The sequence below is a fragment of the Myxocyprinus asiaticus genome, chromosome 15 (assembly GCF_019703515.2).
Source record: "Myxocyprinus asiaticus isolate MX2 ecotype Aquarium Trade chromosome 15, UBuf_Myxa_2, whole genome shotgun sequence".
Taxonomy (NCBI): Eukaryota; Metazoa; Chordata; class Actinopteri; order Cypriniformes; family Catostomidae; genus Myxocyprinus; species Myxocyprinus asiaticus.
This window is the reverse complement of record NC_059358.1, coordinates 9,966,031-9,990,762: the sequence shown is the minus strand read 5'-3', so window position 1 is coordinate 9,990,762 and position 24,732 is coordinate 9,966,031. Positions and strand designations below refer to the sequence as shown.

At 36.5% G+C, this 24,732-nt stretch overlaps 3 protein-coding genes across 3 annotated transcripts; 1 reads left to right on the top strand and 2 right to left on the bottom strand.

The window, feature by feature from the left end:
* Positions 1-48: 48 nt before the first annotated feature.
* On the top strand, positions 49-8,413 carry si:dkey-11p23.7 (V-set and Ig domain-containing protein). Its single transcript, XM_051719711.1, has 3 exons — positions 49-322; positions 441-830; positions 7,992-8,413. Exons 1-3 carry the CDS (start codon positions 220-222, stop codon positions 8,411-8,413), a joined length of 915 nt encoding a protein of 304 aa, XP_051575671.1. The 5' UTR covers positions 49-219.
* A 469-nt stretch (positions 8,414-8,882) lies between these two features.
* Positions 8,883-15,177, bottom strand: LOC127453458 (uncharacterized). Its single transcript, XM_051719822.1, has 4 exons — positions 15,121-15,177; positions 13,401-13,498; positions 11,466-12,695; positions 8,883-10,817 (listed from the first exon to the last, which is right to left on the bottom strand). Exons 2-4 carry the CDS (start codon positions 13,459-13,461, stop codon positions 10,375-10,377), a joined length of 1,734 nt encoding a protein of 577 aa, XP_051575782.1. The 5' UTR covers positions 13,462-13,498; positions 15,121-15,177; the 3' UTR covers positions 8,883-10,374.
* Positions 15,178-19,553: 4,376 nt separating this feature from the next.
* LOC127453491 (ribonuclease P protein subunit p25-like protein) lies at positions 19,554-21,455 on the bottom strand. Its single transcript, XM_051719898.1, has 2 exons — positions 21,238-21,455; positions 19,554-20,241 (listed from the first exon to the last, which is right to left on the bottom strand). Exon 2 carries the CDS (start codon positions 20,231-20,233, stop codon positions 19,556-19,558), a length of 678 nt encoding a protein of 225 aa, XP_051575858.1. The 5' UTR covers positions 20,234-20,241; positions 21,238-21,455; the 3' UTR covers positions 19,554-19,555.
* Between the last annotated feature and the right edge of the window lie 3,277 nt (positions 21,456-24,732).

The following is a 24,732-nucleotide window of genomic DNA, read 5'->3' as shown; positions in this document are numbered from 1 at the left end:
TCAGTATACAGGTCTTCAATTCAGCGCTCATTTAAAGTTTGCAAACGTACGGATAGATGGACAGACAGATGATGGCTGGATGGACGGACAGACGAACGGACGGATGGATAGATAGAATACAGGAATTAGCCTAAAGACTGCAGGAATGAGTAGTGTGTCTCCCTATGACTCTGTGTGATGTGTGATGGTGAGTCAGGAATGGGCACATGTTGCTTGTAGATGTTGTATCTTTTCATACTGCACCATAAATCCAGAACGTCTGCAATGGCCACACAGCAGTTCAGTGTAACCCTAGGTCTGTTGCTGCTCCTTCACATAGCAGGTGAGAAAATTCAAATCAGAATGAAGACACTTTATATCTGATGGAGTATATCTTAATAAAACTTAACATCAGTTTAAACTTTATAAACATTGTGACCTCTTGTCACTTCTTTCCGTAGCTAACGCCAAAGATGATGATGGCTGGTCCATGAAAGCACCCACTGAGGTCCGGGCGATTGAAGGGTACCCTGTAGTGCTGCCCTGCTCCTTTACCCACCCGCACCATACGCATCCCTCCTCCATGCATGTGGTATGGACCCTGGGCCACGGACGGGCTGCCACTGTACTCTTCCGCTGTTCAAGCCTGAACAACAGCCAGCACTGCCAATCAAAGCCCGACCAGGACCAGCGCTACCGTTTGGAGGGCAACCACAGGGATCATGACATCTCACTCAGGATAAACAGTGCGACCTTGAAGGACAATGGCCGCTATTACTGTCACGTGGAGTTACCCGGGCACCCTCATACAAGTGTTGAGAACACACTGGGAACCCGCCTTCGAGTAGAGGGTAGGAAAACAATAGTAAACTGTTTAAATAAAATCAAATTTTTTGAAAGAATCATTTTGTTTCTGTATTTCCCCAACCAAAGTCATAATTCAAGCTATTATGTCTTGGAGAGAAGTCAGTGTGTTTAAAGGAATCATAAATCCACAAACAAAAATTCTGTCATATTTACTCACCCTCATGCCGTTTAACTTTCTTCTGTTGAACACAAAAGGAGATGTTAGGCAGAATGACAGTCTCAGTCACCATTCATTGCATAGAAAAAAGGAGAAATGTCAACATTCTTCAAAACACTGAAGAAAGTAAGTCATAATGGTTTGGAATGACACGAGGGTGAGTAAATGATGATAGAATATTCATTTTTGGGTAAACTTATCTACAGTACACCAATCAGCCACAACATTAAAACCACCTGCCTAATATTGTGTAGGTCCCCCTCATGCCGCCAAAACAGCGCCAACATGCTATACTTCTCACCACAATTGTACAGAGCAGTTATCTGAGTTACCGTAGACTTTGTCAGTTCGAACCAGTCTGGCCATTCTCTGTTGGCCTCTCTCATCAACAAATTATTTCCATCTATAGAACTGCCGCTCACTGGATTTTTTTTGTTTTTGGCACCATTCGGAGTAAATTCTAGAGACTGTTGTGTGTGAAAATCCCAGGAGATCAGCAGTTCATATTACTTAAATACTCAGACCAACCCGTCTGGCACGAACAACCATCCATGCGATTATCTAATCAGCCAATCGTGTAGCAACAGTGCAGAACATAAAATCGTGCAGATATGGGTCAGGAGCTTCAGTTAATGTTCACATCAACCATCAGAATGGGGAAAAAAATATAATCTCAGTAATTTGGAGCGTGGCATGATTGTTGGTGCCAGATGGACTGGTTTGAGTATTTCTGTAACTGCTGATCTCCTGGGATTTTCATGCACAAAAAAAGTGGCAGTTCTGTGGATGGAAATACCTTGTTGCTGAAAGTGTTCAACAGAGAATGGCCAGAATGGTTTGAACTGACAAAGTCTAAGGTAACTCAGATAACCGCTCTGTACAATTGTGGTGAGAAGAATAGCATCTCAGAATGCTATTCTGAGATGCGGGTTGGCACTGTTTGGCGATACGAGTGGGACCTACACAGTATTAGGAAGGTGGTTTTAATATTGTGGCTTATCGGTGTATATACTGCAGAAATATTATTAGTATGGTAGTATGTTATTCTGAACATAGCTAATGGCTATGTCCAGAATGGAATACTAATGTACTGCTTACTGCATAGTGTGCAGTATACACTGAATGCTGCTTACCATTTTTTTTTTTAAGAATCATATGTGAAACAGTATGAATTATGCAACAATTAACTTTTTAAACAGTAGTGCTACACTGTTGTCACATGACCTCATTATGTGCATATTTATGATATGCATCTAATATAATCTTGGAAATAAAAAACTTTATTTTGTATTGGTATCCAATCTTAAAGAATATTCCGGGTTCAATACAAGTTCAATCGACAGCATTTGTAGCAAAATGTTGATTACAATACAAAATCATTTTGACTTGTCCCTCCTTTTCTTTTTCTTTTTTTAATTTTTGGAGGATTTTAAGACAGAAATGTGAAGCTTATAATAAAAAAAAACATATATTTTTTAAAATTATTCTTTTAAAAAATGGTGTACTATTTGAGCTATAAAGTTGTTTAAATCGTTTTTGTAGCAGACTACTAAATTACTGGGATTATAGGGTTTGTGGTGTAACATCGTCATGGCAACAAAGTTGGATGTAGTTTTACACAGAAAAGATTAGTAAGCAATTTTATCACACTAAAATCATGTTCACATGCATATTGTTTGCGCCTAGTGGCTATACGTTCGAAACGTGTTTAACCATATATACTGTAGTATAAACAAAATAATTCAAATACATTACATTATAATGGGAGGACACAAACAAAGCATTGATTAGACAGAACAAAAGGTGACTTTAGAAGTATATTTATTGTTTCTTTTATTTTCATATCATCGAACATCAATGGCCAACTGTAGAGAGCAATTTTGCAATTAAATTTGTCAATCTCGCACGGATGCATTCCGTCTGTGTCAGACGGACAGAGCATCTCACTTTGGTTGCATCGCATCTCACCAGTTTACAGTGTCTTGCGCCTAAATGCAGAATTTTTCTGTCTTCTCTGTTGCTCTTGCTGGTTTGATGAGGTGCGTTGCCAATACAGCCCAAAGCTGAGACTGTGTTGACTGCCCCCTCTTGCCCTAGATTTGCAAAAACATTAAAGCCCTGTACACACATGCAATGACTTCCAACGACAAAGCGACTAGTTCTCATTCATTTTCAATGAGAGCTGGAGACTTCTGGCAACACGAGTGACAGAGACTTCTGGCTACTAGATGTGGGTGTGGTGAGCAACATGACAAAGTTGAGAAAAATGTAACTTTATGCAAATGAGGAGCAACTTTCGGGAGTGGCAACCAAAAGGAGTGAAGACGGTGTTCACTGGAGCTCATGTCACCCATCTCCTTCGACTACTTGGACTACTTGGACTTCCTGTTCCTGTTCCTGTTGCTGACAGCACGCTGCATGAGTGTTTGTAGCTTGCTAACCTGCTTAGCATTGCTAATTCTTATTCTTATACGTTCATTGTTTTATCCTTTGCCATTTCAGGTTTTTCTGCTTTCTATTGTTTCTTCTATGTTTAATACCGCTTGCACCAGATTCTCTCATTTTTTTCTTGCTTTTTTCTGCTTGCCACATCTTGCGTCTCTACTGTGTGCATTCGTTTTTCTCTGCTGTTTTACACGGATTATTGCATTAATCTCAAACATCTGCTGATTATGAACCACATCGATCTCAAACCCTCGCCACTCAAGAACAACCATAACAACAACAACAAACAATTTCGGTAAGTCATGGCATCCGCTCATGTTATTGCTTCCTACATTTCATGCCACATGTTTACTATAGCTTCTTCCATCAGCAGTGAGGGATTAACATGTGATGAATTTAAGGAATTAGTCAGGCTGACGGAGAAGGTTAATTAGTTAGAGACACGCATCCGAACGCTAGTGGAGGTCAGTGAGAAAGAGAAGCCGATAGATACTGTTTCAGATGCAGGTAGTACAGCAACCAACACACACACTTTGGTTCCGGCTGAAGAGCCCCCGCAGCAGGGTGATTGGGTGACATCTCAGTGGCATACTCGCTCAGCAAAGTGACACCACTCTCTCATTCCTGTTAGGGTTTCCAATCGATTCACCCCACTCAGTGATGCACCCACTGAGAATCATGTTGAAAGAGCCCTATTAATTGGTGATTCTATTGTAAGGAACGTGGAAATAGAGACTCCAGCCAACATTGTTAAATGCATTTCAGGGGCTCGGGCATCTGACATCAGATCAAATTTACAAGTGCTGGATAATGCTAAATGTAGATTTTCTAAAATTGTTATTCATGTCGGCACTAATGATGTCTGGCTTCGCCAGTCAGAGATCACTAGAGATAATGTTAAAGAGGTGTGTGAACTTGCAAAAACAATGCCAGACTCAGACAATGGCTATGCTCTGGCCCCCTCCCTGCTCGTTGTGGTGACGAGGTTTATAGTAGATTAGTGTCACTGAATGACTGGATGTCCGAGTGGTGTCTGGAGCACAGCATAGAATTTATAGACAATTGGAAGAATGTTTGGGGTAGACTTGACCTGCAAAAATGAGATGGACTCCATCCCTCCAGGGAAGGTGCCGCTCTCCTCTCTAGTAATTTGGCTCATAGTCTTAATAATGATAGTATTTGACTAACTGGGGCCCAGGTCAGGAAGCAGACAAACTGGTTAATTCGAACGTCTGCTAGCTGCCTTGAGACGTCACATAGGTCACATAAACTACAACACATAGAGACTGTATCACCTAGATATCACATAGAGATTGTGTCTGTTCCCCAAACTACCAAACACAAAACTCTCACTAAATCATTTAGAAAAAAATGTTTAAAGGTCAAGCTTGAAAAAAACAAAAAAAAAAACATTGAAGATAAACATCATATAAAGGTAGGGCCACTAAACATTAGATCTCTTTCTTCTTGGTGAATTGATCTAGTAGTTAATGTAGATAGAGCTTTAATTGTTGGTATCTATTCAAATAGATAATGAAAATGACACACTGGGATTAGCATTTATCGATATTCTCAACTCTCTTTGAGTCAGACAAAATGTGACAGGTCCAACTCATCGCCATAATCATATGCTAGATTTAATTCTGTCATATGGATTTGATGTTGATACTATAGAAATTCTACCGCAGAGTGATGACATCTCAGATCATTTCCTTGTCTCTTGTTTGTTGTGATCAGCTAATGTCACTCAATCTACACCACGCTATCATTCAGGTAGAACTATTCTTTTGACCACTAAAGATAGCTTCACTAATAATCTTCCAGAATTGTCTCACATACTCAGTAAGCCAAAAAGTCTAGAAGAACTTGATGTAATAATAGAAAATATAAATACAGTCTTCTCCAGCAGTCTTGATAGTGTCATCCCCCTTTGATTAAAGAAAATTAAAGAAAAAAGCCACACACTGTGGTACAATGATCACACTCATGCTCTCAATAGAGCAGCTCGGAAGATGGAGAACAAGTGGAAGAATACATAATTAGAGGTATTTCGAGGTGCATGGAAGTATAGTGTCTGTAGCTACAGACAGGCACTAAAAGCTGCCAGGTCAGCATATTTTTAGCAAACTCAGAGAAAATAACCACAATTATCCAAGGTGTTTATTCAGTACTGTGGCTAAATTGGTTAGGAATAAAGCATCGACTGAACCGGATATTCCGTCACAGCACAATAGTAATGACGACATAAATTTCTTTACTGATAAAATTTAAATAATCAGAAATAAAATTGGAACTATGCAATCAACTGTCACAGCACCTCAGAAAACAGTGTCTCATAGTTTTGCTCAGAAGCAACTTCAATCCTTCACTGTCATCGGTCATGAAGAGCTAACAAAACTTATCAAAAAATCAAAAGCCACATCATGTATGTTAGATCCAATACAACTAAGCTCTTAAAAGAGGTATTCCCAGTAATCTCTGAACCTCTTCTTAATATTGTTAACTCCTTGCACTGTTCGGGATGCAGACACACTCACTCAGTTTAAGTCTAGACTAAAGACTCATCTGTTTAGCCAGGCATGCACCTAATTTATCCTTCAACTCACAATTAGGCTGCTTTACTTTGGTCTGCCAGAACCAGAAACATCCACCATGATCTATAACTCTACATAAAATAGAAATTTTATTCTATTTGTTTCTAATGATTCACATCCCAAGGTTTTCCAGAGCCTGCCGGATCCAGCTCTGTTCCTGCTTGGTGTCGGACACCACTGCTATGTGTCACTGAGAGATGACGACAAATTACAGCCAGTGCTAGCCAGACATCGCTTCAGTCTTTTGACTTCAGAGGATGAGCTGATGCCAACTCCAACTGTAAGACATTGGATACCACTGCCTAAGCCTTGGACTTAGGATGGAATCCACCGAACCTCACCGAAATGACCTGCCGGTTGAACTGCGATGCACCTCATTAATCTCTGCCTGCATCACCTTTGTCTATTGATGGAATACACTCTTGAAATGGATAACATAGACTATCATTTAACTGCCAACAAAAGCCTTCATCAGCCAACTAACAAAGGACAATGCATCTATGTAAACTTCTGCAGTTAATCCAGGATGGACTTCAAAGACATTAGTCATTGATTTTAAAGTTCTTTAAAAAATATTTTATTTTTATTTTTAAAACACTGGACATTAACGCTTACTTAATTTACAAATTTCAAACCATGACTTGCACTGCACACAAATAATATTGGAATTATATTCATGTGGTTTAGCCAGAGGGGAACTGCCCCCCACAGTGAGCCTGTTTTCTCTCAAGGTTATTTTTCTCCATTAACCAACATCTTATGGAGTTTTGTGTTCCTTGTCACAGTCGCCTTCAGCTTGCTCACAGGGGTTCTAAATACAATTATTATTTAATTTTTTAATTTCTATACACATTTTACAATCATATTTAATCAAACTACACAATGATCACTGTAAGACGTTATAGATATTACGGTTGCATTTTTTGTTTTTGTTAATGCATGACTTCCTGTAAAGCTGCTTTGAAATGATGTGTGTTGTGAAAAGCGCTATATAAATAAAATTGACTTGACTTCGAGATAATGGAGTTGAGCACAGGCAAAACAGAGAAGTTTCTACAAGCGATTTTACTGTTTTGTTTGATTTGTCTATAACCACATGCATGGATATAATCAAAAAACGATGCATGGAAAAGAAACTGTCAGTTGTTTGAGTTTAATTTGAACATTGATAGATTGTTCATCTTACTAATGTCATGATGCATTGAGCACTGCTGCAGTTTGTATAAAAACACTCTTCTCTGCAGAATATGAATTTTTAGGACAAGAAAACGGAATTCTTGTTGAAGTAGAGAGATATCTTAAGTTTCACTAGCACATGCCTCATCTGTTTTCAGATTTTCAAAAAACATGGCCAGACGTGCAATCCACCAATATCGTTAGAGCGACTGCAGTAGAAACGCCCACTAGAGACATTAAGCGATAAAGTCGCTACATGTGTGTACAGGGCTTAAGGCGGTTCTTCAAGCTTGAATTGCTCAGATGGTAGGAGAAATCCTTATTACTGAATTTACATATGGATTAAATGAATTTTTTTCAACACCTTATTTTTCATATAATTAATCACACGTTAAATTGACAGCCCTGGATTCAACATCTGCTATTGGTCCTGGAACAACTTTCTGTCCAACAAACACAGTGCTAACTCGATCCCTAAACCTAACCATTGACTACCCCTAAAATCAAAGAGAAATTATAGGTTGATAAGAATGTTGTTCATACCCCAACACCAGCCATAACCCTACACATAAAATGTAATGTTCCAACAAGAATTTTAATCTAGGAACATGTCTTACTTGGCAAAATCAATATTTGGTGCAATATTTGGTATTATGGTAGAAAAGTTAGAATAATAAGCAAGGTCACGGTCATGGTTTGATACAACATGGTATGTGCACGAATGAGGAAACGACAGATAACTTTTTGGTGTTTTTCTTTGTACTTTTTGCCAGCTGCACCACATATCCTGGGTTTATCAGCAGAAGGTAGCGAAGAATCTGGCTTCAAAGCCCTCTGCCACGTTCAGGGTTCCCCTCTACCTGATGTTCAGTGGATTGCGCCAGATGGTGTCGTTGATGGAGATACCACATTTTCTCTTTCTCAGGAGGCTATTGGGCAATACCGCACTTCAAGCCAGCTGCTGGACATCAAACCTGGAGGACAGTACACCTGTACAGCTTCAAACTCTTTGGGAAAGGATCAGGCTACCCTCTACATTTTGCCTCCTAGCCCAGGAAAGTCAACCACAAAGAACTATTCTTCTCTCCTTGTGTTGTTGCTTGCTTTGGCCTTGGGTACAAAGCTGCTTTTAGCCTTTGGTGTGGGAGTGTGGGTGATTAGGAGAACTCTCAGGACTAGCAGTGTGGTCAATTGACAAGCCACAAATGTATACACATGCAGTCATTCACACTTAATCAAATTACAGTGTTTTGCCTTCAAAGCTGTACTTGGCCCCATGTGTGTTCTTAAAAATACCTCTCTTTAAAATAAAACTTCCTCTTTTGAAAGATGTAATGGCTGGGAGCCGTATGACTCAAGACTTCCTTCTTTGTCAGACCTAGACAATCTAAAGCACAAGATGATTTAAAGGTGTAGCATTAGTGTGTAATTTTGTCAGTGTTAAAATACACTTTTTTTCCTATCTAATATACAGCGACAACTACAAGTAAGCCATTCGTAGGTTGATTTCCTCAAAAGTTTAACACTGCTTTACTAAACACACATTCAAAATATTGCTCTGTTCGGTTGAGCATCCCGACCAGCCTGAGGGGGTGTTCAGACCGAATGCGTTCATGTTCATGCAAAGAACAAAATAGAACACAATTGTCTCGAAATGTGTTTTTAAATGTTTTTTTTTTATTTGACACATCTAAAAAATGTGGTGCTCCTGCACAAGATACTGAAAAGAATAGCTAGACGTGGTGCAATGGTCAACGTCGTCTGTCTAACATGTATAGAAAAACAATCCAAAAATTAAAAATAGAAAAAATAGAAAAATCTTTTAAATGAAATAGTGCAGATGGATACAAACGTGTTAAGTGGACACAGCAACATTGACGCAACTAATGGCTTGATGTTGCTGCAGAACTATTTGTTTGACTGACCAGTTGATGACAGGTGGAGTGTTTGGTCATTTTCATTATTTGTGCAATTTTGTTTTGTGGTGTAGAAATTACACAAATACTTCCATTGCCTAACTGAAAAAATATTATAAGCTTTATACACGCTCTATGTTTTTATGTAAACATGCGCTAGATGGATGTGTTTGTCCATTGTGATGCGTCTTGCTTCTTTTTCAGAATCTCGTGGCATGAGTGCTGCATTTTTAAGATGAAGTTACAAACAGTTAAACTTTTTATCTTTAGAATAATGTGCATTGATGAATTGTTCACAATAGGACCAGTAATGTGATTTATCTTTTTCTTTATTTAAAAGAAACATCTCTGGGAGGCATGTTACCACCGATCCCATTGTATTTGCCATCTGTACCTGACTAAGATACCAACTATTACTGTGATATTTTATAAAACCACAATATTAAATAAGCTCATTTATAGATATCAAATAAATAAAATGTTATAAAAAGGTTTTTGTACACAAAAGTCTACAGGACTACATTGTAGTTCTATTAATAACCTTTAATAATAATAACAATTAAAATTATATTAAGGCAATAATGTTCCTTTCTAGCCAAAAAAATTTAAGCTGTACAAGTTTTCATTTTAATGCCATCTCTAATGATATTGCTAATTTTACAATATTACTCATTGTGCAAGAGGTCACATTTTAAATCTAAATTAATATAGGGGCATAACGATGTATGAATAACAGAAAAATAAATATGGCGATTTCTGGGAATTGAATCTACTCTGTTTATTGCTAAACATACCAGTTCTCCTTGACAGAGAAACAAATCAAATCAGGGTAATGGAACAATTAAACTGCATTTACATTCCCTGAAAGAAATAGGAGTGCTTGGAAGGCAGCAAAAGAATAATGTTTGGTTACGTACATTTTTGGTAATATTATACAACAATAAAGCAACTTTTCAAACTAGAGAAAAAGAAGGGAGAAACTGATTGATTGAAACTCCCTAACTACAACTCACTCTCTATTAATAAACCATGTTCCCTGGTTGTTTGACATTCTATCAGTGCATGTTTATTATTCTTAAATTTCTGAATGTGTAGTATATAACCACAAAAAGGCTGAAATTATCTACAAACATGTTTGATTTGAGCAGTTCATTTTTACTTTAAGCAGTTTGAGCTGAATTACAGAAAAGTGAACTATGAGGGATTTCGCCTTGCGATCACTAATTAGATGTCAGTTATTTCATTTGGTTAAATAGGAGACCTGTTTGAGATATCTTGTTTCATTAAAACAGACAGGTTTCTTTCGAGAACAGCAGTGTGCAGCCTTCCACAAAAAGTTATTATTAGTGTCCAGGTACACTGAAGCACACATGCCTTTGTAAGGTTTCATTGGCTGTCCATTTTCCCAAGAAGTGTAGTTCAGATTGGATGAGGTGTTGTTTTCATTTAACCAGTACCATGCTGTAGAGAGCAGGTCACGGCGCAGACTGATCCACCCTTCCCCGAGATCTCTGGGGGTCATGCCCATGGTCATGTCCATGACCAACTTTTTCTGGTCATCTGCATTGATGAGCCTGGCAAAGTCGTCAGCTTTATCAAAGCAGTACTGACGGGAGTTCGTCCAGCTCATTTCATCGGTACCAACTATATACATCTTAGGAGTCACCACACAGCCATTGGGATCTAAATACACACAAACAGTTATTTGGTATTCACTAATTTGCTCACTGAAATGTCCATACTACTGTAATATTAAACAAAAATTAAATATGTGTGCTTACTGTTCATCATCACATTTAACCCTCATGTTCTTTTTTTGTGCTCTGAGAGACACCAAAACCATTTGGATAGCTCAAAAATGTCAGTAACATTGCTTCATGACTTTTCCTATAATCTTATGAAAACTGATTTTAAACTATAAGTTGCACTTATTGAAACTAAACTTGATAACACACTTCAACCATCCCACATGAAAAATGTTCCATTACCAAATGCTCCAAAAATGTTCCAATCTCAGAAACCACAGGTATGGAAAAGGAATAAATCCAATGAATTTTGAAAAGCTAGTAAAAGTACAGTCCTTCTTGTAGTTTACTTTCATTCACTTTTATGTATTTTTCTACAATGTGGGCAAAACAGGAACAATGAAACTAAACTGGATAACAATCACCTTTCTAAATGAGTGCTTGCCTACTTTTTGGTAAAACAAAATTATAAAGCTTCAATAATGTCTGTCTACAGATCAGAGGAACATGGCACCTCAAACACAAAATGGTCAAGTGAATTTCATCAGAACATATGGGTTAAAACACAAACACACACACACTTTACCTGGGTCTGCATTTATAGTAATAGCTGGGCCTCCATGGATAGGCTTTTTTTCATCTGAATCCCAACGATCTATCATATACACAGCAATCGTTGCATTAGGATGCCATATAGTGCTTGACTCTGTTCCATTGACTACAGCCAAAGAGTACTGTGACTCTGTGCCACCCATATCATTCCATTTAATTGCTGAAGGCAACTGTTGATCGTTCATTCGTACACCATCTTGGTCGGATTTATTCGCAATCACAAAGGCCCCACTGCCCGAAGGATGAAAATGTACGAGATAGCAGGCAGCAAACATGCTTTCTGGAATGAGGTCTAGAATGAGTCCAGAGCTAATTAATTGGAGAGAAACAGGCTTATTAATAGTATTAATAAAACCCTTCCTGATATTTGGGAATGATGGTAGGATATCTATAGAATTTGGCCCCTTAATCTCAACACTATACTCAGAACCATTACTGATTTTGACGGTTTGATTTGTTGTCAGGAGTAGCTGTTGGACATCAAAGGTGGAGGGCACGAAGAATCTGTCTTTCCCGTATTGGTTCCCTGTCATATTTGTGGGGCGGAGCTGATTCAACATCATGCTGCATGAGCAGGATTGTTGGGTGTCAATGCACGGATGGGTCAGCAGCACTGCCACTTTGGACGTTGCTTTGATTTCTTTCACACCATTACTCTGAAGCTGGAAAAGATTATAAGCATTGAGTGTTGTTGTATTTTCAAAGTTCTGACCTCCTTCATTAGACCATTTGAAGGTGACATTGTTTCTCTCCTTCACTGCATTTATAATGATTAGCCTAAAAGAGATGTACCTCGCCTCTGAATACATCACAGAACTAGAAAATGAGTCTAGCTTTGAGTAATTCAGAGCAGGGATCTGATACAAAGTTCCAAGATTTTGGTCAGGCTGGACAACATGAGACTGGAATCTCCCCCACCACCCAGTCACAGAAAGCACTGTGATATTTTTATCACTGGTGATTCTAACAGACCAGTTGGAAGATGTGAACCGGTATTCCTCAAACTCCTTTGTAAAATTTAAAACCCAAGTTTTTCCAGGTTCACTGATGACTACATTCTTTATTTCACCCATGTAGACGGTAACATTAGTGTTCTCGTGCAGGCTAGTGATCTTGAGTTGATTGTAGGATTTTCTGTAATAATAGGCAACATTCTCCGGGAATGCTGTGATGAAACTCTTCCCACGACTGTCTATTGAAAGCCCTGTTAACATTCAACAACCAGTTACTCATGTGTTAAGAGTTTCTTTTGCTGCTTCTATATTTCTATATTTACATTTGTTTAATTGCTAGTGGATCTTAGGCAAAGATAACAACATTCATTTAATGCAGAACATACATAGAGAATTTGATGCATGCACAGTGGCCCCAAAAAGTATTTGGACACTTAGGCCACATTTGAAATTGTATGACTGTCATTGCATTAAATAACAAAATAACAAACCAAGTGACATTTTATTTTAAAGAATGATAGCACAAGAACACTTTTTAAACAAAACATTTTACAAAAATAAATTTGTTAGGTTTTAAATATGAAAAGCAGTTGATATAGGCCTACTGTTCAAACAGATAAAACATTTTTGGTCACTTTTTGTGCACTAATCTCAATGGAACACCTCGTAATGGTAATTTGTGGTTAAAATGCTATGACAGCGGCGTAAACTTGAGGGGAACTGACGTCATACATCCACTAAAAATGACCTTGAGAGGCTGCTGAAATGTAATTGCAAAAATGGCTATGAAAGCAAAGTTAGTTCTGAGCAAAGATCTAGCATCATCTGTTTGCAGATGCCACTCGCTTTGCTATTTTGTTACCTAATGCAACGAAATGCATACATTTTTATGTGTGGCTTAAGTGTCAAAATACTTGTTGGGGTTCACTGTACGTAATACTGTACATATTACTTGCCTGGGGTAAACATGAAAATGGTCAACAAAACAGCCAACATTCTGCCTACGCAATTCTTCATGAGACCTATAGATGAGCTGGTTTCAGAGGGCTGTGCACTAGGATGCATAAAAAGTAAAATGATCAAGAAAAAAATCACATAAAGAACAACAAGATAGATGGGGCAGTGTATCTAATTTTTTCACTAAGAAGGCTGTGGTTACAGTTAGTCAAACTAGTGCTGAAACAAAACTACTATGTAAAATATCTGCTTTCAATATGTTTGTCTCTCATTTACACAGTTGTTTTTTTTCTGCAAGTCATCTTATAGAATTTTGTCTTTCTACTCAAAATAAAAAATTTCAGACATGACTTCAGATTTCAGTTACTCCAGCAATGTGCATATCAATGTCCTACAGAGGTGTTCTATAAAAGAATATACAGTATATTCAGCCATGCAACTTGTTGTGGTTGGGGCATACGAAATGGTTGAATGTTGCTCAGTGAACTATCCACCAAACCTTGACCATCAAAATGCATCAAATTCTGACTTTTGTTTGTCTTCTGAGACCACATTCATAATGATGCACTCAAAAACATCTACCAATACTAATGTTATTACACAAGATTGAGGCATAGTGCATCAGAGGATAATAGAAACATTTATTATTATTATTAAATAGCATGTGAAGAAGAAACTTCTCATACTTCTATTATGTCTAAAAGGACAATGGACAATGTGCCAAACAAATTGTCGTAGAGATGTTTTGATTGGTAGAAGAATATTACATCAAATGGAACATACGTTCAATAATAAAAATTAAGAGTTTGTTGGAAATATGTTTAAGTTACAAAATTAGTCAATTTGTTTAAACTAGTTATCTAAAATCACAAATGAACATGAATAGCTTACTTTTCAGTTTATGGAATGTGTTGAACAGCACCATATTAAATGAAGGGTTTTGAATATCTTATGAAAGGCACATTAAATGCTATGAACAAAATGTATTTCTGTTTAGTTTATATCTAGTAGGCTATTTTAAAGCCTTAGTTCATCCTTTAAAGAAAATCATTAATTTACGTTAAACAACACTAACTATAAAACCCACATACTATAATTTCCACAAGCTTTTCTTTTCTGTAATAGCTGTAAATCTAATTGTAATAGAGAAAATCATTTTTGAAGACTTTGCAAAATATTGATCTTCATATTGGGCATACTTTATGTTTAACCCTCAGAGGCTAAGCATAGCAAAGTTGCAACATTTGTTTAAATCAATTAAATAATAAATTTTTTATTATTAAAATAGTAAAGAAAATTACACATAACAGTAGCTGACATTCTGAACTGTAGCTCAACAACAGTTTTGGTGGGGGGAAATGCATATTGAATGTCAAAGCTTACTAAAGTCACACAATATTCACCACCAAAAACAAAGAATGCATAAAAATCTATATTTCCCCATTGTTGTATGCTAAAGTCACACAAAATTCACCCCAAAACAAAATATGCTAAATAGTCAGTGGCTTCCTACAAAGCCCTTTCAAGGAGGAAAAAAAGAAAGGTGCTACACCCACATTGTATAGTCCACTTTTGTAATAAGCAGATTCAGAAATGCCTGTACAACTTTCCTAAACAATTCATTAAACAGATTTGGAAAAGTAAAACTGAGATTCTTTTAACTCTAACTTGTTAGAGTTAAACAGATCTAAAAATACAAAAATAAAATCAAAGTCCTACCTTAGATCTTAGCCAGAGCTTTTCCTCTGTCTGAACAGAATAAACTGTGTATTCTCTGTACAAGATTGAAGGAAGATTTGACATTCAAAATTCACTCTTTCCTCTCCCCATGAGGATTTGCATAAGATGCTGAAGAAGTCGTCTTAAAATCAACAAGCTTCATATTACAAGTGTGGAAATGTACCAACACCTTTATAACCATCAAAACTATATTCACTTAAAAATGAAGCTATGGGATTGTTAAAGGGATAGTTCACCCAAAAATGAAAATTCTCTTATCATTTACACATCCTCATGTAGGGTTGCTCCGATACCATAATTCTGGCTTTGATATGATACCAGCACTGGTACCTACGTATCAATACTAGCTACTTTAATACAAATTAAAAAAACTCTTCAACTAAATTTTTTATGAAATTACACAGAACACTATTGACAAAAAGAAATGCATAAAGTCTTATCAATAAAAAATTATGCCTTTTCTGTTTACATTTTTCTGGATTCCATATTAAATGTTTTATTAAAATGTTATGATCAAATTGTGTTTAATCAAATTCATACTGTACAGCTTTGATCAAAATAAAATATAATAATTTATAAAACAAACAAACAAACAAACAAAAAACATAAAAGATGCCCAACAGAGCTTTACAGTATTAATGAAAACATTCTGATTACCTGAGGCCTAAGACTGCCATGGCTGAATCGCAACATGCTGATATTCAGTACTGGTATTCAGCTTTTGTGATATTGCTTACAGATAATTATACTAATAATATAACCATTTAATATTATATTATTGTTATTATGAGTATTATTGCTACTACTTTGAATATTACAGTTTTATACAACAGTAATATTTTTCTGTCGTAATGTCTTCAATTTCACGCATCCAGTTAAAGCCCTCATTTCAGCAGGGCTTTTATTTTGAAAGATCTTCGAAGTTCTTTCCTGTTTCTGAAGGGTTTGTTAAATCAAACTTCCCGCGACTCGCGAGCTGAAATCTCCGGTAAAAAAAAGGTAATTTGAGAGTTCACAGCCGATTTCATACTAAACACACTGCTCTGCAGATGGATACTATTGGACACACTGCATGAAAATCAAGCAGTAGTAGTGTGTGTTGCATGTGTGTGTGCATGCCTGTGTCTGTGAAGGAGATGACAGAGCATGTGACTATATATTATTTAATTAAATGACATTCTTCTGCTGTTTAATGATCACACTTAGCCATATTGACTTTATTATTCTCAAATAGTTTTTGATTTCATTCAAAATTCTCACATTACATTACATTTTGCTCATGGCAGCATACTTTAATATGGTACTGAAATTAATCTTAAATTAAGATATCGTACCGGTTAAAAAATTTTGGTATCGCGATATTTCGATAGTACCTACCGGTATACCGTGCAACCCTACCCTTGTGCCATCCCAGATGTGTTTGACTTTCTTCAGCAGAACACAAACAAAGATTTTTAGAAGAATATTTCAGCTCTGTAGGTCCAAACAATGCAAATGAATGGTGATCAGATATTTGTAGCTCCAAAAATCACATAAAGGAAACAGAAAAGTAATCCATAAGACTCCAGTGGTTAAATGTATTTCTTCAGAAGCAATATAATAGGTGTGGGTGAGAAACAGATCAATACTTAAGTCACTTTTTACTCTAAATCTCCACTTTAACTTTCAGATGTGAAAGTTACTTCTTATGATTCATTTGTGATTTTTGGAGCTTCAAAGTTCTGGTCAACATTCACTTGCATTGTGTGGACCAGCTGAGATATTCTTCTAAAAATCTTTATGTTCTGCTGAAGAAAGTCAGTCATACACATATGGGATGGCATGAGGGTGAGTAAATGATGAGAGAATTTTCATTTTTGGGTGAACTATCCCTTTAACATAAAGGGATAGCTCACCAAATGTTTTTACTTTGTCATCATTTACTCAACAGCTTGTTGTATGACATTATTCTTTGGAACACAACATTACAGGCAGAACGTAAGCCCCACTTTCATCTTTTTTCTATACAATGTTGACTGAGGCTGTTATTCTGCTTAAACATCAACTTTTGTGTTCAAAGGAAGAAAGTCATACAGGTTTGGAACAACATTAGGGTTAATCAAAGTTGACAGAAGTTTCATTTTGTTGGTGAACTATCCTTTGAAGCAATTCCGAAGTCAGTTTTATTCAAAGGAATGTGTTACATTTGTATCTCTTTTGTGCAATGAAACTGACCATTTTCTTTTTGTAAATTCTACACATCACCTCTTTCTATTGTTGTTTGAAGTTTTTTTTTTTTTTCTAACAAAAATTTATATTTCTAAATATAGATTTTCTTCAAGAACATGGCTCTACATCTTTTGTCTGTAAATGTAGGGTTCACAGTTTTTCAATTACTTCAAACACACTGTCTGTACTTGAATACATTCTGAAATTTTGGGAGGTTCTCCAATGCTGATATGCCCAATCTTTTGACCAAACAATAAAGATGATTTCTAAATTAACTATATACTGTATGAACACAGCTCATAATACCTTTTCACACAAATGTTTGTATAGTGCCTAAAAAACATCCAGGTTTGGCCAAATCCCTTCCTATTTCAAAACCAAATGTTGTACATTTTCTACACAGACATTTGACATTCAAAACACCTGATTTCCTTTCCTTTCCTTTGCATAAAGTAAGTGCCAGAAGATGGCCATTTTTTGTTCTCAGACATGAAAACCTATGACCAGCGCTGCTTTATTTTCAATGATGTAATCTGTTAATCAAATCTGCAAAAATTAAACTCACACACATGGTGTTGGTTTACATGATGTTGGTTATTCATGGTCTAAAATATTTCCTGACAAGGTAAAATGACAGAGAAGTATCACTCGCAGCTACTCCAGATGAATCTAACTTTGTATCCTAAATGAATATTTTAATGCTGATTTATTAGAGATCTATCTGTTTTAACTCTATTGACTGATAGCACGTCTGACACTGAAGTTACTTTTATTTTTACATCCTGAAAAAAAAAAAAAGTAAATAAATAAATTCTCTGGGGGGGAGGGGATTTTCTAAGCTTTTTCCTTCTTTTGGCAAAAAAAAAAAAAAACCTAATGGAATGCATACATAAATATAGACTATATATTTGATGAACGTAAACTTTCAACATTGGGGCATGAAGCCAATCTATGGGGCCGTTACTTAGTTATTTATCTACACAGATGTTTAATAACTTTACTTATCCCTTTAAAGAAATAGTTCACCAAAAGATCAAAAGACCAATGTCGTCAAATCTTTTAACTTTTTTTATTCTGCTGTTTTTTTTAACAATATCTCAGCTGTTTTTGTCCATACAAAGCAAGTCAAAATGTGTACCGTTATGTTCACACCAAAACATTTGGTTGTATTGCACCGTGTCAGTTCTTACGTGAATATGCAAGTGCGTATGATTCAAGCACCAGTGAATGAGCTTCTCTTATGAATGTGCATATGAGAGCTAGGCAGAAGTGAAGGTTTTTGGCATATAAGGACTGAATTTTTGCTTTGCATTTTGCACAAAGTTATTGTATCACTTCAGAAGACATGGTTTAAACCACTCAAGTAGTATGGATTAATCCAGAGATTATTTAGCAGAGACGGGCCACTTCTTTTAAAATGAATGGGAGAAATTGGAAAGCTCAACCAAGGAGCTCCGAGCGCCCAACAGATGTAGAAAGGAAGTCCCGCCTCACAGTTAAAAGAGCCAATCACCTTTTAGAGACAGACATCACCTATCAATTAACTCTAGAACGCACATGCGCATTAACTATACAAGCTGGGAAAATTGCGTTCTTTTTAGCGTAATCTGAGGTAAAGGATCACAATGTATGATACCAGTACTGTCACATTTTATTGCTGATTTGAAATATGTTCTTTGATTGTAATCTTGACCAACCGTTTTTGAGATTTCGGTCTTTCCCAATTCAAGCAAACAGGAGCTGAACTGTCATGACTGGAAATAGCCTCCCGAGAGCATTCCAAAGATGGCCAACAGTGGACTGACTTGCTAGAAAGACTTTGATTAATCTCATGCTGCCTTTATTTCCTTTTTGGAGCTTGAAAGTTTAGGACCCCACTGACTTGCATTGTATGGACAAAACTGTATGGAGTTTAAGATGGCAGGAGGGTGAAGAGAATTAGAGAATTATTTCTGGGTGAAGTATTACTTTAATCATTCATTTTGGTGCCTCCAAATACTTGAGAATATAATTTAATCTCTTAAAAAAAAACTAATGACAGACATCCACAAGTGTGGTCATATTCATGCATGCCTGCTTATGAAATGATTAGTCAGATATGGCATTAAATATCATTATATTCCACCCCAAGTCATTTCCAAATGAGAATCTGACGTCAGTCACAATGAGCCATGGACCAATTAGGAAGGAAGGTCCTGAGGAACATTCAATTCTGCCCACCCCCTGCATGACCTAGAGTTTTACGCGCCTCTCCATTTCGTCCCGGCCCTGGGTGTTTACGAGGGCCCTTTCCTCTGCCAGCACCTTCTCCCCTTCCAACTCCTGTACCTTCTCTCTTTCTCCTATGTCCATGTTTATGGCCTGCAGCTTCCTCTTTAATAGTCTGTGCCCACAAGGCATCAAATGAACCTGGTGCTTGGTAGCCTGGCTGGTTCCTGTCAAGGGAGTCTCTGGATAGAAGTACCCATAAACATGGCACATTTCTGCTGACGGTAAGACTGTCCAACCCTGCCTCAGGCTCCAGAGGCTCCCAGACTTCCTGGACTGTGCGGTAGGCCAGCTTGGTATGCTGATGCAATCCATGTACACGCCGTTTCATGATCTCCACGCACGTGATGGCTTTGGCTACGCTTGGGCCCACACCTGTGAACATGATCTGCCGGCACAGCTTCTCACCTGAACCAGTGGTTGCCGTTGAACCTTCTTGGATGCCTGTGTGTTCTGCCGAAACTGCCTTCTCCTTGAATCGGCTTAAAGCAAACCTCATCAGGTTGCGGATTTTGCTGCCGTCTTTCACCCGAACCTCAGGGGTGTCAGTGGTTAGGTCAGGGAACGGACACTGGCAGGGTTGCTCTACAGTGTGCGCTTTCTTGTAGTTCTCCATATCTTAACCTGTGCACATTGAAGCGCCAGAAAAAAGGCTTTATAATGATTATATATACATCAGAAAACAAGAAATCATCTGTGATAATGTACTATAAAAATATGCACAGAGCATATAATGTAATGTTGGAGGGGTCGAGGAGGCCGATTGCACCACCTTTAGTGAGGTTATATGGCGCCCCTGTGCATTGCGTACCTTGCATATATGGTTTTTGCGCCTCTGTGTTCACCTTGTATGATGTTGCTGGTGCTTGGTTATGCAATAAACCCCAGATAATCCTTAAAGTACATCTATTTACATGACTAGTTAAAAGTTAGGACACACTTTTCACCTAAAGACTTAATGTTTGACAATTGTTTTGTAGACAAATATAAATTGGGTGTAAGCATGATAACATGCATAATTGCTGTTTGTGTGTGTACATATATTGTGTGTGTGTGTGTGTGTGTGATCACAGCTGTAATCTAGACAGAGGTTGGATTACTTTTACGGAATTAAAATAACAGTTTTCATTTGTTAAATATTTTTGGGCTCTGTAGAAATCCATAATTATAATTACTTTAATCTGAGTTACTTATTCCATAATTTTGATGACTATTCCCTATAATAAAATGTTGGGTTAATAAATTAATGAAGAATGAACAGGTGTGTCCAAGCGTAAGTCTGGTAATTCAAAATTCTGTGGTGTGGTAAATAAGTAATATATGGTCTAAAGTAGTAGCTGTCATAAAAGCAAGTACATAATGCATTAGATGAATAAAACCAAACATGATATTCTGTGCCACATACTCAGTTATCATCAAGCCATGAATTAGCTAAAATAATAATAATAATTATAATAATAATAATAATAATAAAAAAAGAAGCAGAGTAGAAATAACACCCTAACAAAGTTCATCGAACAGCAAAAATATTGCAAATACTGTCCTCGAAACGATACATCTTTATTACTTGGACACTACATCATTATTCACTGCTGCATTTAAATTATGACACAAACTTACTTTCCCTTCCTTTGCTAAGGTAGCAAGCTGGCTTGCGAGTTCAGATGGCTGCGGGAGTTTTTCTAAATAAATGTGCGCTTTTGTGACGCTGTACGAGTGAGCTATGGTGACAAGCTTCAAAATATTTTAAACAGCTGAGTTAACTAAAACTAAATAACAGAGTTGAAGCAATCCAACTGTTATGCTACCGCAGGCTTATCCACATGTGCCATCGTATGACGTCATCTCAATTTTTGCCGGTTTATGTGAAACGCTGCCGCAAAGTGCAGCAAGTGTTCATGGGAGGCGTAGTTCTCCAATGATTATTTATTTATCGAAAAAACCATTAATAAGTATATATATATATATATATATATATATATATATATATATATATATATATATATATATATATATATATGTTAAATAAACCGCTTATTAGCACAAAGGAGTGAAGATTAGAAAATCACATTCACTGATTTACAAATACAAGGCAATAAAACATAAAATAAGAGAGAGAGAAAGTAGGTCATTAGCCTAAGGCTCAGGAAAGATCCATTACAGCAAATAAAAATGTCTTACATTTATTTATTTCTAATTACTCTAAGTACATTTATCAAATTATCTATACAGCAAGATTTCAGAAATTCAGTTTAAAATTCATATTTAATAGTATTCTTTGAAATGGTAACAGAAACATTAATAGAATGCAAGCTCATGCAATGACCATACTGTATATGGAATTAGGAAGATATGATCTCTTTCAGTATAGTCATTAGACCACTTTTACTAAATTTACCAGTGCAAGCACATGGTAAAAATATTACACAATTACGACTGGATCTCTTGTGGATTAATTAAATTGAGCTATCAAATCACAAAGAACTCAGTCACAACATACAACAAACTATTATATGTACATTATACATTATTATATGATGTGTCTTTATCACATATACTAAGCTGTACTAAAGTTGGCAACCTTAGGAGCATTGATGCAAATGTTATCAGACATGAATGGGCACAGAGAGTATTTAGCAGAGATGGGCCACTTCAATTTAAATGAATGGGAGAAATAGAGTGTAACAGTGACCGCCCACTTTTTCAGCTGGTTTCGGAAGTATTTTCCCCATTCATTTCTTCCATAGACTTTTAATAAAATCCTTCATAAAAGAATTGTGAGCCATGAACCAAACCAACAAGCTCTGAGGTGAATCACAACATCACAAACTTTATTTGAAGTATTTGAAAATTGGACATAAAGACAAAAGGCACAAGGATGTGTACTTATCATCTTTCATGAAGGCACTACAATTCCATAAAGCATTGCGAATGATGTCGTTGAATATAAAACTATGGAAATAGTTTTAAATTGGAAACTATGCCCCTGCTCTCACATGGCTGCGAGCAGGGTTGGGAGGGTTACTTTTGAAATGTATTCCACTACAGATTACAGAATATATGCTGTAAAATGTAATTTGTAATGTATTCCGTTAGATTACTCAAGGTCAGTAATGTATTCTAAATACTTTGGATTACTTCTTCAGCACTGCTAGATTTTTTCACTTGTTTTGACTATAAAAATTCTGCCAGTACAGTAAGACAAAATACACGTTAAAAATACATTCTCTGAAAAACATAAATATCTTATGCAGTGTGTCTAAAACAAGATAAATCAAATTGATCTTGTTTTAAGGATTTTTAGATATTTTTACAGGAAAACAATACAAAAAGTATTATCAAGAATATGATTTTTGCCCTAATATCAAAGGTCTTACTAGAAAAAAAAAATATGATCCAACGTGAATTTTCTTGATAAAAAATATGATCGTGCCTGGTAACATGTGCATGTAAAATGGCTAGAAATAGCATTTTAGCTTAGCATAAAGCTGAAAAATTTACGCAAGGTTTATTTCTATTTCTTCTGCTCCAAACTTACTTCAAACTTACTTCTCTGTCTGCTCGTATGAATGTAACACATCATAAGAAAGTGTTTCACCGCTGTTCAAATGCACTTTGGATCGCATCATTTATATGTATAAATGTTTTCCATCTGAAAGGACTAAATATTAAATGAAACAACTGACAATAAAATGCAAAGTAATCTCTTCAGTAATGAAAATACTTTTTGAATGTAACTGTATTCTAATTACCAGTGAATTAAACTGTAACTGTAGTGGAATACAGTTACTTATATTTTGTATTTTAAATATGTAATCCAGTTACTTGTATTCCGTTACTCCCCAACCCTGGCTGCAAGCACTGTCCTCTCTCTCTCTCTTTCTTTCATGCGCACAGAGACCGAGGGAGAGATATACCACGTGAGGATGGTTTGAGCGGAGTTTTTGCTTGTTTTTTTATGTGTTCAAATTACGGACAGTTTTCTGAATAATGACAGATTAATCTCGCGCTCACACACAAGATTCTGAGAAAGCATAGCGAGTCAAATTACAATGTGCGAATCCATAAAATGCGCGATAACAGTAAACATCATGTCAGCGTCCTCGTCTAACTCAACGTGATAAGCAAAATCTCAAACATTAAAAAGAAATAAAAAAAAACATGAAATGTCACTCTACCAATAACAGCTTCTCTGCACAACTGCGTGAGGATGACGCGCACCAAATGTACAGTATTCTGCTTCTGACGCATGCGCGCTGGATGTCGCGATTTTCATTGAAAAACGCTGTTTCTTTGTGGTAGTTTATGTCATATAAAATACATTAACATTATATACATTTCATGAATATCCAATTTACCATTATTGCATTATACAATGCTCAATAGACAGTTAAAACTGAAAATACATTAATGTAGCTATGAATGTCATGATCATGAAAGTTTGATTTTATAGATTTAAATGTTGATGAACTAGCCATTAATCTATTAAGTATCAGGCCTACCTACAGTATATATTTGTTAATGGCAAATGGAAGTATAAAGTGTCATCAATATATTATTAGTTTGTTAGTGGCTTATGGAAATCCGTCAGGACTGATGTAGTTTGGTGCTGCCTGTAAGGTTAATTTAATAAATAATAATTTGAAAAAGGTTTATCAGAGAAGATGTCCTTTGTCATGTATGAAGAATCTTTTGTTAATGAATTCTGTAGTAATTTGTAATGTATGCATGCTCTGTTGTGATACATTACTTGGACTCAAAACATCAAGGGTGGGGGACCCCCCCCCAAGTTTAGCATGTTAAAAAATGGGAGACATTGTCCATTTCTCCGTGTGACATGAACAATGTGATTTATTCTTTTTTGGGTTTTTTAAACAAAACAATAACTATGTAAACCGAATCAGAAGTTCCATTTTCCCCTCTAAATTTTTACTCTTCTGATTCAACTTTGGCCACTGGGGGCACTGCTTCGAATTTCGGTAAGTATAGACCAAAATTAGTTCAAGAAAATTCAACCTACTGTATCTGAATTCACTGATATAAAACAGAATTCCTCACAAAACTGTGGTAATGTTCTTGCATCTCATAGAGGTGTACTATTGTTTCAATGCTTGA

Coding starts and splice junctions, on each gene's coding strand:
- si:dkey-11p23.7 (XM_051719711.1), top strand. CDS start 220: ATGTTGTATCTTTTCATACTGCACCATAAATCCAGAACGTCTGCAATG. Junction 323..440: donor GCTGCTCCTTCACATAGCAG/GTGAGAAAATTC, acceptor TTCTTTCCGTAG/CTAACGCCAAAGATGATGAT. Junction 831..7,991: donor AACCCGCCTTCGAGTAGAGG/GTAGGAAAACAA, acceptor ACTTTTTGCCAG/CTGCACCACATATCCTGGGT.
- LOC127453458 (XM_051719822.1), bottom strand. CDS start 13,461: ATGAAGAATTGCGTAGGCAGAATGTTGGCTGTTTTGTTGACCATTTTC. Junction 12,696..13,400: donor CATTTTCATGTTTACCCCAG/GCAAGTAATATG, acceptor GAATGTTAACAG/GGCTTTCAATAGACAGTCGT. Junction 10,818..11,465: donor TACTATAAATGCAGACCCAG/GTAAAGTGTGTG, acceptor GTGTGTATTTAG/ATCCCAATGGCTGTGTGGTG.
- LOC127453491 (XM_051719898.1), bottom strand. CDS start 20,233: ATGGAGAACTACAAGAAAGCGCACACTGTAGAGCAACCCTGCCAGTGT.